Source organism: Rattus norvegicus, chromosome Y, assembly GCF_036323735.1.
Source record: "Rattus norvegicus strain BN/NHsdMcwi chromosome Y, GRCr8, whole genome shotgun sequence".
NCBI lineage: Eukaryota > Metazoa > Chordata > Mammalia > Rodentia > Muridae > Rattus > Rattus norvegicus.
The window spans coordinates 1,280,460-1,293,472 of record NC_086040.1 but is presented as its reverse complement, the minus strand read 5'-3'; the positions used below and the strand labels follow the sequence as shown (position 1 = coordinate 1,293,472).

The following is a 13,013-nucleotide window of genomic DNA, read 5'->3' as shown; positions in this document are numbered from 1 at the left end:
CATATGGGGTCTCGAGCCCCTTCAAGCTCTTCCAGTTCTTTCTCTGATTCCTTCAACAGGGGACCTATTCTCAATTCAGTGGTTTGCTGCTGGCATTCGCCTCTGTATTTGCTGTATTCTGGCTGTGTCTCTCAGGAGCGATCTACATCCGGCTCCTGTCGGTCTGCACTTCTTTGCTTCATCCATCTTGTCTAATTGGGTGGCTGTATATGTATGGGCCACATGTGGGGCAGGCTCTGAATGGGTGTTCCTTCAGTCTCTGTTTTAATCTTTGCCTCTCCCTTCCCTGCCAAGGGTATTCTTTTTCCTCATTTAAAGAAGGAGTGAAGCATTCACATTTTGATCATCCATCTTGAGTTTCGTTTGTTCTAGGGATCTAGGGTAATTCAAGCATTTGGGCTAATAGCCACTTATCAATGAGTGCATACCATGTATGTCTTTCTGTGATTGGGTTAGCTCACTCAGGATGATATTTTCCAGTTCCAACCATTTGCCTACGAATTTCATAAACTCGTTGTTTTTGATAGCTGAGTAATATTCCATTGTGTAGATGTACCACATTTTCTGTATCCATTCCTCTGTTGAAGGGCATCTGGGTTCTTTCCAGTTTCTGGCTATTATAAATAAGGCTGCAATGAACATAGTGGAGCACGTGTCTCTTTTATATGTTGAGGCATCTTTTGGGTATATGCCCAAGAGAGGTATAGCTGGATCCTCAGGCAGTTCAATGTCCAATTTTCTGAGGAACCTCCAAACTGATTTCCAGAATGGTTTTACCAGTCTGCAATCCCACCAACAATGGAGGAGTGTTCCTCTTTCTCCACATCCTCGCCAGCATCTGCTGTCACCTGAGTTTTTGATCTTAGCCATTCTCACTGGTGTGAGGTGAAATCTCAGGGTTGTTTTGATTTGCATTTCCCTTATGTCTAAAGATGTTGAACATTTCTTTAGGTGTTTCTCAGCCATTCGGCATTCCTCAGCTGTGAATTCTTTGTTTAGCGCTGAACCCCCCATTTTTTAATAGGGTTATTTGTTTCCCTGCGGTCTAACTTCTTTAGTTCTTTGTATATTTTGGATATAAGGCCTCTATCTGTTGTAGGATTGGTAAAGATCTTTTCCCAATCTGTTGGTTGCCGTTTTGTCCTAACCACAGTGTCCTTTGCCTTACAGAAGCTTTGCAGTTTTATGAGATCCCATTTGTCGATTCTTGATCTTAGAGCATAAGCCATTGGTGTTTTGTTCAGGAAATTTTTTCCAGTGCCCATGTGTTCCAGATGCTTCCCTAGTTTTTCTTCTATTAGTTTGAGTGTGTCTGGTTTGATGTGGAGGTCCTTGATCCACTTGGACTTAAGCTTTGTACAGGGTGATAGGCATGGATCGATCTGCATTCTTCTACATGTTGCCCTCCAGTTGAACCAGCACCATTTGCTGAAAATGCTATCTTTTTTCCATTGGATGGTTTTGGCTCCTTTGTCAAAAATCAAGTGACCATAGGTGTGTGGGTTCATTTCTGGGTGTTCAATTCTATTCCATTGGTCTATCTGTCTGTCTCTGTACCAATACCATGCAGTTTTTATCACTGTTGCTCTGTAATACTGCTTGAGTTCAGGGATAGTGATTCCCCCTGAAGTCCTTTTATTGTTGAGGATAGCTTTAGCTATCCTGGGTTTTTTGTTATTCCAGATGAATTTGCAAATTGTTCTGTCTAACTCTTTGAAGAAATGGATTGGTATTTTGATGGGGATTGCATTGAATCTGTAGATTGCTTTTGGTAAAATGGCCATTTTTACTATATTAATCCTGCCAATCCATGAGCATGGGAGATCTTTCCATCTTCTGAGGTCTTCTTCAATTTCTTTCCTCAGTGTCTTGAAGTTGTACAGATCTTTTACTTGCTTGGTTAAAGTCACACCGAGGTACTTTATATTATTTGGGTCTATTATGAAGGGTGTCGTTTCCCTAGTTTCTTTCTCGGCTTGTTTCTCTTTTGTATAGAGGAAGGCAACTGATTTATTTGAGTTAATTTTATACCCAGCCACTTTGCTGAAGTTGTTTATCAGCTTTAGTAGTTCTCTGGTGGAACTTTTGGGATCACTTAAATATACTATCATATCATCTGCAAAGAGTGATATTTTGACCTCTTCTTTTCCGATCTGTATCCCCTTTATCTCCTTTTGTTGTCTGATTGCTCTGGCTAGAACTTCAAGAACTATATTGAATAAGTAGGGAGAGAGTGGGCAGCCTTGTCTAGTCCCTGATTTTAGTGGGATTGCTTCAAGTTTCTCTCCATTTAGTTTAATGTTAGCAACTGGTTTGCTGTATATGGCTTTTACTATGTTTAGGTATGGGCCTTGAATTCCTATTCTTTCCAGGACTTTTATCATGAAGGGGTGTTGAATTTTGTCAAATGCTTTCTCAGCATCTAATGAAATGATCATGTGGTTCTGTTCTTTCAGTTTGTTTATATAATGGATCATGTTGATGGTTTTCCGTATATTGAACCATCCCTGCATGCCTGGGATGAAGCCTACTTGATCATGGTGGATGATTGTTTTGATGTGCTCTTGAATTCGGTTTGCCAGAATTTTGTTGAGTATTTTTACGTCGATATTCATAAGGGAAATTGGTCTGAAGTTCTCTTTCTTTGTTGTGTCTTTGTGTGGTTTAGGTATAAGAGTAATTGTGGCTTCCTAGAAGGTATTCGGTAGTGATCCATCTGTTTCAATTTTGTGGAATAGTTTGGATAATATTGGTATGAGGTCTTCTATGAAGGTTTGATAGAATTCTGCACTAAACCCGTCTGGACCTGGGCTCTTTTTGGTTGGGAGACCTTTAATGACTGCTTCTATTTCCTTAGGAGTTATGGGGTTGTTTAACTGGTTTATCTGTTCCTGATTTAACTTCGGTACCTGGTATCTGTCTAGGAAATTGTCCATTTCCTGAAGATTTTCAAGTTTTGTTGAATATAGGTTTTTATAGTAAGATCTGATGATTTTTTGAATTTCCTCTGAATCTGTAGTTATGTCTCCCTTTTCATTTCTGATTTTGTTAATTTGGACGCACTCTCTGTGTCCTCTCGTTAGTCTGGCTAAGGGTTTATCTATCTTGTTGATTTTCTCAAAGAACCAACTTTTGGTTCTGTTGATTCTTTCTACGGTCCTTTTTGTTTCTACTTGGTTGATTTCAGCTCTGAGTTTGATTATTTCCTGCCTTCTACTCCTCCTGGCTGTATTTGCTTCTTTTTGTTCTAGAGCTTTTAGGTGTGCTGTCAAGCTGCTGACATATGCTCTTTCCTGATTCTTTCTGCAGGCACTCAGCGCTATGAGTTTTCCTCTTAGCACAGCTTTCATTGTGTCCCATAAGTTTGGGTATGTTGTACTTTCATTTTCATTAAATTCTAAAAAGTTTTTAATTTCTTTCTTTATTTCTTCCTTGACCAGGTTATCATTGAGTAGAGCATTGTTCCAATTTCCACGTTTTTGTGGGCATTCTTCCCTTATTGTTATTGAAGACCAGTTTTAGGCCGTGGTGGTCTGATAGCAGGCATGGGATTATTTCTATCTTTCTATACCTGTTGAGGCCCGTTTTTTGACCAATTATATGGTCAATTTTGGAGAAGGTACCATGAGGAGCTGAGAAGAAGGTATATCCTTTTGCTTTAGGATAGAATGTTTTATAAATATCCGATAAGTCCATTTGGCTCATGACTTCTCTTAGTCTGTCGACATCTCTGTTTAATTTCTGTTTCCATGATCTGTCCATTGATGAGAGTGGGGTGTTGAAATCTCCCACTATTATTGTGCGAGGTGCAATGTGTGTTTTGAGCTTTAGTAAGGTTTCTTTTACGTATGTAGGTGCCCTTGTATTTGGGGCATAGATATTTAGGATTGAGAGTTCATCTTGGTGGATTTTTCCTTTGATGAATATGAAGTGTCCTTCCTTATCTTTTTTGATGACTTTTAGTTGAAAATTGATTTTATTTGATATTAGAATGGCTACTCCAGCTTGCTTCTTCTGACCATTTGCTTGGAAAGTTGTTTTCCAGCCTTTGTCTCTGAGGTGTGTTTCCTGTAGGCAGCAGAGTGCAGGGTCCTCGTTGCGTATCCAGTTTGTTAATCTATGTCTTTTTATTGGGGATTTGAGACCATTGGTGTTGAGACTTATTAAGGAATTGTGATTATTGCTTCCTCTTATATTCATATTTGGATATGAGGTTATGTTTGTGTGCTTTTCTTCTCTTTGTTTTGTTGCCAAGTTGATTAGTTTCTTGCTTTTTCTAGGGTGTAGTTTGCCTCCTTATGTTGGGCTTTACCATTTATTATCCTTTGTAGTGCTGGATTTGTAGAAAGATATTGTGTAAATTTGGTTTTGTCATGGAATATCTTGGTTTCTCCATCAATGTTAATTGAGAGTTTTGCAGGATACAGTAACCTGGGCTGACATTTGTGTTCTCTTAGGGTCTGTATGACATCAGTCCAGGATCTTCTGGCCTTCATAGTTTCTGGCGAGAAGTCTGGTGTGATTCTGATAGGTCTGCCTTTATTTGTTACTTGACCTTTTTCCCTTACTGCTTTTAATATTCTTTCTTTATTTTGTGCATTTGGTGTTTTGACCATTATGTGACGGGAGGTGTTTCTTTTCTGGTCCAATCTTTTTGTAGTTCTGTAGGCTTCTTGTATGCCTATGGGTATCTCTTTTTTTAGGTTAGGGAAGTTTTCTTCTATGATTTTGTTGAAGATATTTACTGGTCCTTTGAGCTGGGAGTCTTCACTCTCTTCTATACCTATTATCCTTAGGTGATCTTCTCATTGAGTCCTGGATTTCCTGTATGTTTTGGACCAGTAGCTTTATCTGCTTTACATTATCTTTGACAGTTGAGTCAATGATTTCTATGGAATCTTCTGCTCCTGAGATTCTCTCTTCCATCTCTTGTATTCTGTTGGTGAAGCTTGTACCTACAGCTCCTTGTCTCTTCTTTTGGTTTTCTATATCCAGGGTTGTTTCCATGTGTTCTTTCTTGATTGCTTCTATTTCCATTTTTAATTCCTTCAACTGTTTGATTGTGTTTTCCTGGAATTCTTTCAGGGATTCTTGCGATTCTTTCAGGGATTTTTGCGATTCCTCTCTGTAGGCTTCTACTTGTTTATTTATGTTTTCCTGTGTTTCCCTATGGGAGTTCTTCACGTCTTTCTTGAAGTCCTCCAGCATCATGATCAAATATGATTTTGAAACTAGATCTTGCTTTTCTGGTGTGTTTGGATAGTCCATGTTTGTTTTGGTGGGAGAATTGGGCTCCGATGATGCCATGTAGTCTTGGTTTCTGTTGCTTGGGTTCCTGCGCTTGCCTCTCACCATCAGATTATCTCTAGTGTTACTTTGTTCTGCTGTTTCTGACAGTGGCTAGACTGTCCTATAAGCCTGTGTGTCAGGAGTGCTGTAGACCTGTTTTCCTCTCTTTCAGTCAGTTATGGGGACAGAGTGTTCTGCTTTCGGGCATGTAGTTTTTCCTCTCTACAGGTCTTCAGCTGTTCCTGTGGGCCTGTGTCTTGAGTTCACCAGGCAGCTTTCTTGCAGCAGAAAAGTTGGTCTTACCTGTGGTCCCGAGGCTCAAGTTCGCTCGCGGGGTGCTGCCCACGGGCTCTTTGCGGCGGCAGCAACCAGGAAGCCTGAGTTTTTTATTTTAGCAATTCTGAATGGTGTGAAGTGGAATCTCAGGGTTGTTTTGATTTGCATTTCCTTGATAAAGCTAGTTGAACATTCATCCTGTATTCATTTGTTTTACCTGTTTATTGTACTTTTCCTTAATTTCTTTAAGGGATTTCATTTTCTCTTTAAAGTCCTCTATCATATTCATAAGATTAGATTGAAAGTCATTTTCTTGTGATTCAGATTTGTAACAATATTCAGGGCTTGCTGAAGTACAATAGCTGTGTTCTGATAGTGACATATTGTCCTGGTTTTTGTTGATTGTGTTCTTATCCTGGCCTTTGTCCATCTGGTTGTTCCTAGTGTTGACAGTCCTCTGAGTCCCTGATTGGAGGAAGCCTCTGGGGACGCAGGTACAGACAATAGTACCTTATGTCATCAGTCCTCTGGAATTGCAAGTAGTGGTGACAGTAGGCTTTCTTGGTTTCAGGCAAAGCTGGTAGGCCCAGATGTTTTTAGACTGCTGGTTATCCTGGGTCAGGAGCAGACCTCCAGCGATGCATTTAGAACCTCCTTGTGTAGTGGTTGCAGACCTCTTTGTCCTGGGCAACAGCTGACCTCCAGAGAAGCAGGAGGGAGTTGTAGCCTGTGAAATGCAATGTAGAGAGGCAGAGCAGAACTGCTGCTACTGGGGTTACCCAGTTAGAGTGGTTGTCAGGCAAGGAATTGGGGCAGGGGTCTCACCTGGTGTTCTCTGATGGCTACAAGTGTTTGGGATTGTGGTTAGAGTTGGACTGGAAGATGGGTCCCAGAGGGGATAGGACATAAGTTAGGGATAGAGGAGCACACGCCCATAGCAGCAGTCCTCCAGGAATTTAAACAGAACCTTCAGAACTGGCAGCGCAGAGGTCACTGCTGCTGTAATTATCCAGAGGGTCCAGAAGGCAGCGAATTTGGTCACAGGTGGCTCCATTTGGTGTTTTATATGCCTTTCACCTCCATAGTAATCTTATTATTTAAATTGGGGAATTTTTCCTATGATTTTCTGTAAAACATTTCTGTCTTTGACATGGATTTCTTCTCCTTTTTCTCTACGTCTTCTTTGTAAAGACCTGTTCTCTTTTATGGTTTCTTGGGTTTCCTGAGTCTTTTATTCCTAGATTCTTTAATTTATTTTAACTAATGTCTTCATTTAATCTTGTTTTCAAGATCCAAAATTTTCTCTTGTGTCATCGTCAATAATCAGCTTACCTCTGAGGTTCTTGTTTGACATCTTAGTTTTTCATTTCAGATATCTTTTTAAATGCTTTCCTTGTCTTCATGATTGTTTCTTAAGTATATTCATATCTTGAATTGTTTTCTTTAGTCATTCATCTCTGTGTTTTCATCATCTTTTAGGTTTTTATTATTGTCTTTGAAGAAAATGAATGTATTCATTACTGTTTTGGATTCCTTGTTTTGTGCTGCACCTGAATTTGACGGTTTTTTTCAAGGTTGTCTTGGCTGTTTGTGTTCTTTACTGAGATCTAGACATCTGTAGTTAGATTTTTCGCTTGATGTAGATACCTAGTCTTTTTGTGGGGATTCAGGGGGATATTTAAAATTTGAGTTGCTGGTGTCTACCTTGGATTCAAACAAATGTGATGGCTTTCTCTGGTAGAAAGTGGCAGGTGGATGAAGCAGAGGGACAGAAATAGTCAAGAAGGAAACACTAATAGGGGTAGAGATAAACAAAATAGATGGACACTGGTTCTAAATCAAGTGGGTTCAGTGAATCAGTCCTGAAGAATTGGAAGTGAGGTAAGGTTAGTGACTTTTTCATGCAGTTATTAATCTTAAAATATATAAAGGATAACTAAGTTTCCTGCCTGCCTCCCACCCTACTATGGTCACTGGGTGCCCATGATAGTGGTTCTTCAGATCTGGAGATGTCACAAAGGAGTAAGTATTGATAAAAGCAAAAGCCTGAACCTAGGTCTGTGCCAAATGGCAAGGTTCTAGTGTATGGAGGTGAACCAAGGAGGGGTTTCAACACACAGGGTACATCAGAGCTAAGAGTCTAGGGAGATCAGAATGGCAGACAAGAAGAAATAGTAAAGTCACCTATATTAAGCCCAGCCTAATGTGCCCAATGAGAATCCATAGAAAGTATTTCTGTATGTCAGCAGTTCATAGAAAGGAAAGTTAGACTACAAGTTCTTTTTCATTTTCTCATTTTCATTTTCTTTGAGCTATAACTTTATTTTCTATATGTTCCATTGACTGTGTTCTGTATTCATTTTCATGCAGTTAAACAAAGCTCATTGGTTTTTTTTTTCTTGATTTCTTTGACCCATTTATCATCAGTAATGAATTGCCTAATCTTCCTGAGTTTATGTATTCACTAGTACTTTGATGTCAATTTTAAGATTCATTGTATCATGGTTAAGAAGTAACTTCCATATTTTTAGATTTTCAGATCATTTTTGTCTGAGAATGCAGTCTTTTAGAACTACTTTTGGGTATGTGTTTGGATGAAATAGTCTGTAGAAAGGTAAAGTCTGTTTCATCTATAATGTCAATTAATTTTCAGGTTCCTTTGTTTAATTCTTGTCCTAATAACATGTTGATCAAAAATGAGGCATTGGAATTTTTTACTATTAATAGATTGATATTAGTCTATGTCTTTAAATCCACTGATAGATTTTTTTTTATAAAATTGGGTGAAAAAGAGTACACATGGACTGACTAATGGCTCCAACTGCATATGTAGTAGAGAGTAGCCTTGTTGGGACACCAGTGGAAGAGGAAGCCCTTAGTCCTGCCAAAGTTAGACCCCCAGTATAAGGGCAGGTGGGCAAGAAGTGGTGGATGGTTGGGGTGGAGAACACCCTTATTGAAGAAGGAAAGGGGGGTGGGATGGAGGCTTATGGACAGGAAATCCAGGAAGGGAATAACATTTAAAATGTAAATTTAAAAAATCCAATAAAAAATAAATAAAATAAAATTGTATAAACCAGGGTTTGTTGCATTTATTGATTAGAAAGTAATTATGTGTTGGTTAACTGTTTAATTGATTAGAATCGAGTGTTCCTCTTTATCTTTTCCAGTTAGTTGAGGGTTTTTTCAGTATCATTTTATCAGATATTAGTATAGAAACACCTCCTTGCTTCCTGGTTGTTTTTGGTTAGAGAAATTCCTTTCCATATTTTTGCTTTAATCCTGTGTCTGTTTAAAAATAACGTGTGTTTCTTGTAGATAGCAAATACATACATATTTTGGGTTTACCCAATTTAATCAACCTGTGTCTTTTGATTGGATAATTGTAGCCACTAATATTTAACCTCATTAATATATGTGGTTTAATTTTAGTCATCTTGCTGTTTAGTTTTGGTACTGTTTGTTTACAGTAATACCTTTTTGTTTTAATCACTATACCTTTGTATTTCTTTCCACAGTCTCTCTGCTATGCTCAGTCTTCTCTTCACCCTGAAATATTTACTACTTCTTGATTTCTTTTTTACATTTGGTTTGTTGAATAAAAGTTTTCAAGGCTTTTATATCATAATAAATTTCTCCCTTGATTATAGTTTTATTGAATACATTAATCAGTCCTAGACTCGCTACAATAGCTTTTTATAGTTCGGAATGCATTACCTCAGGTTCATCCAGCTTTTAAAGTTTCATTTGAGATACAAGCTGTTGTTCCAATGGCTTTTTCACTTTCTAGGTATTTGTCATTATCTTGCAGGTTTCAATATATCATTTTTGCTCCATGTATTTAGTGTTTTAATTATATGGTGTAATGTGTACTTTGCTGATATTATAAACTTGATGTTCTGTTTCTTGTATGTACATACATGTGTTTTTTATGATCTTGTTGAAGATCTAGTATATGCCATTGTCTTAAGATTGTTCTCCTTTGTCTATAACTATAATCTAATGTTTAGTGTTTTTATGGTATTTCATATTCCCTATAATTTTCTTAAATTTTTAAATCCTTTGATCATTTGATCTAGATCCAAAAAGACATACAGTGGTAAAGTCTGCCCTCTTAACCATTCTAAAATAAAGTACAAGTTTTTAAGGCTGAAATATTTTGTAGTAGTGATTTTGTGGTGCAAGCCTTATCTGTTCCCATCCCAATTCCCAAAAAAATTGACACCAACCATGGTAAGTTTATTAATAAGCTACAAGCCTAAGCTGGACAGTTTCTGAACCATTCCAATGCTCTAAGGCTACTTAATGGTAGACAATGCCCTGTTATTTGCCAATCTGGTCTTGCCCTAACTCATTCTAATACATGTGTGTCATCATGTTTGCTCTCTCATTACGATCTCTCAGCAAACTCTCCTGATGTCTCCATATGCCTTCTTCCCTTCATGTCCTCCTTCTCTCTGCCTGAAATCCCTGGGTGGAATAACAGCCATAGACTGATTTGACTATTTATTGACCAATCAAAGTGATGGAAAACAATTCGTATATGCCATTAAGACCAGAAATGCTTGACTCTGTCTGCTGTACTGTAGTGAGATATCTGGCCACAAAAATCAACATCAGAATACACAGTTCACAAGACAAACCTCAGAACAATGTTTGCCTAGCACACATGAGACATTTAGTTTAGTCACCAGCAATAAAAAATAATTAAATACAGTGTTTATTACTAACCAGTGTAATAATATATTTTATAACATCTCATGTTGCAAACAAATACTCTTTGGCACATGTTATAGGACATGTCTGTTGTCTTAGAACCCCAGGAGAGATACAGAAAGATAGCAGATTTAGTCCCATCTAGAATTTATAAGATAGAAACTTGACTTCATGGTAACAATGTAGCCCAGCCTCAAAGCAGGTTATTTTAATTTTAAAAAATCTAGAAACTATACAATAACCAAATCATATACAATACAATAACTATACAATAACCAAATCATATACAATACAATAACTATACAATAACCAAATCATATACAATACAATAACTATACAATAACCAAATCATATACAATACAATAACTATACAATAACCAAATCATAGTTTCCTTAAAACTGCCTCCTCCTGAGTTTTAGAACTCTGTGCTTCTTAGAAATAAAACCACACATTATACTATATTTCTTTTTTTGACATGTCTTTTTAGTTACTGTCATCAGAGTCAGTAGCAGATGTCAGATTTTTTTTCTGTCTATAAGACTGATGCTACATTGTTTGTTCATATGAACCATACTTGCTACATCATTCATCTAATAAAAGAAATGTTATTTCTACTTTTTATAATTTTTATTACAGTTAGTTTATCTTTATCATATGTGCAGTTGGAGGTTCAAGACAATTTTCACGAGTTTGATGATGAAGTTTTTTGAAAATTGTATCAGATCACCAAGCCTTATTGCAAAGCAAATATTCTCACCAATCTGTCTCCCATACCCTGTTTTCATTTTTAATGTTATAAATAATAATGCTACTTTTTGTTTATAATTCAGTGTAGACTTAGGTCATGAACTTGCTGGAAAATATATAATAACTCAGTATTTAACTTCTTGGAGAAAATCCTATATATTTCCAAGATTGTTGCACTGTCTCAGATTCCCAATATTAAAGTACACAGGTTCTCCTCTCTTTACCTCTTCACCAGTATCTTTTAGAATCTTTTTGGGGTTTTTTTTTTCAGTTTTGATTATCCTTATGATAGTGCAGGTAATTTCATTTGCATTTCTACAATAGCTAATGATGCTTACTTGTTTTAGCTCATATTGAGTCTCATATTGGAGAAATGCTCGTTTGATTTTTTTTTCTCTTTTTCGGGCCTGGGGACCGAACCCAGGGCCTTGTGCTTGCTAGGCAAGTGCTCTACCACTGAGCTAAATCCCCAACCCATTTTGTTTGATAATTTTAATTGAATTATTTTTCTTGTAGCTAATTGAATTCTAAGAAGGTGAACTTGCTGTTTTTGTTTTTAAAAGTATATTTCACGGAGCTGGGGATTTAGCTCAGTGGTAGAGCACTTACCTAGGAAGCGCAAGGCCCTGGGTTCGGTCCCCAGCTCCGAAAAAATAAAATAAAATAAAAGTATATTTCATTAGTATTAGTTTATTTACTTAGTATTAGATGGAAATTTTATGGATTAAAAACTATCCTAAATTTTTGATCTAACATTTGATATTATAGCTCATTTTAATAATCATCACTTACTGTTTAAGACCATACTGAATAGAATATCAAATATACTGGGACTGGAAAGATGGATCAGCAATTAAGATTGCTTGCTGCTCTTTTGGAGGACATGGGTTCAGTTCTCAGCACCTCCTTGGTAGTTCATAGTTTCTGTAACTAGTTTCAAGGCAAATAAGAGATGATGTCCTTTTCCAGAGTCCGAGAACTCCAAGCATAATGTAGTGCATATTAATTGTTGCAAGCAAACATACATATAATATAAAATCTAAAGTCAATTTTGTATTACTGCCCAACCTAAATATATGAATATATGAATTATATTTTTGTGGCTTTTTTTTTACAGATAACACAACTATAGAAAACTTAAGAGCTGTATGTTCAGACCATTTAAATCTTGGAGAAAGACGACTTGGTCAATCTCTTCACTCACTTTTCTTTGGTTCTTCTGCCTCCAAAGTACTATATTTAACAGAGGTTTGTTTTTCTTTGCAAATAAAATATTTTATAGAATATTGTAAAAGAGGATGCCTAAAATTGTGAAGCAAAAATTTTAATGAAGAATAAATGAGAGAAAAGTAGTGTTTCTAAATTTATATATAATATATATATTAAAAATGTGTGCATATGTGTATAATTTTTAATGCTCTTTTTTTCTCCCTTCCCATCTCTCCTCACCTGTAGGTAGTTTACATCCTGTTAATGCCTGCCGGTGCACATCTAGCTGATATTTCCTCTGACTTTCAGTATCACTTCTTAAAAAATGGTGGCTTGCCCCTTGTACTAAGTATGCTGATACAAAATAACTTCTTACCAAATACAGATGTTGAAACTCGTAGAGATGCTTACTTCAGTGCTCTTAAAATAGCCAAACTGTTGCTAACTACCATTGGCTATGGCCATGTCCAGGCCATAGCAGAAGCTTGTCAGCCTGTTGCAGATGGTACAGATCCTAAAACACCGGTAATAAATTTTAAGAAATATTTGTAATTTATCCTTCATCCATAATTTTTGAAGATAAATTCATTAACTATGTATTATAAAGATTTTCATCTATTTAGTTCTTTATCCTAAAAGTTTGTATTTGACTATACTAACATAAGATGTTATGTTTTCCTTTATTTGTGCTTTTTCAATTTTTAATTAATTGACGTTTCATGTAATCCTAAAACTAAGTCTTACTAAATCATACATAAAATATATATAAAAATTC

At 36.7% G+C, this 13,013-nt stretch overlaps 1 protein-coding gene across 4 annotated transcripts in view; it reads left to right on the top strand.

Annotated features, from left to right (window-relative positions):
* Usp9y (ubiquitin specific peptidase 9, Y-linked) overlaps positions 1-13,013 on the top strand; it is a 144,819-nt gene that overhangs the window by 82,425 nt on the left and 49,381 nt on the right. For all 4 annotated transcript variants that reach the window (NM_001329902.1, XM_039100658.2, XM_063280594.1 and 1 more), the window contains 2 exon segments: positions 12,147-12,277; positions 12,485-12,763. In NM_001329902.1, coding sequence (NP_001316831.1) covers positions 12,147-12,277; positions 12,485-12,763 — 410 coding nt within the window.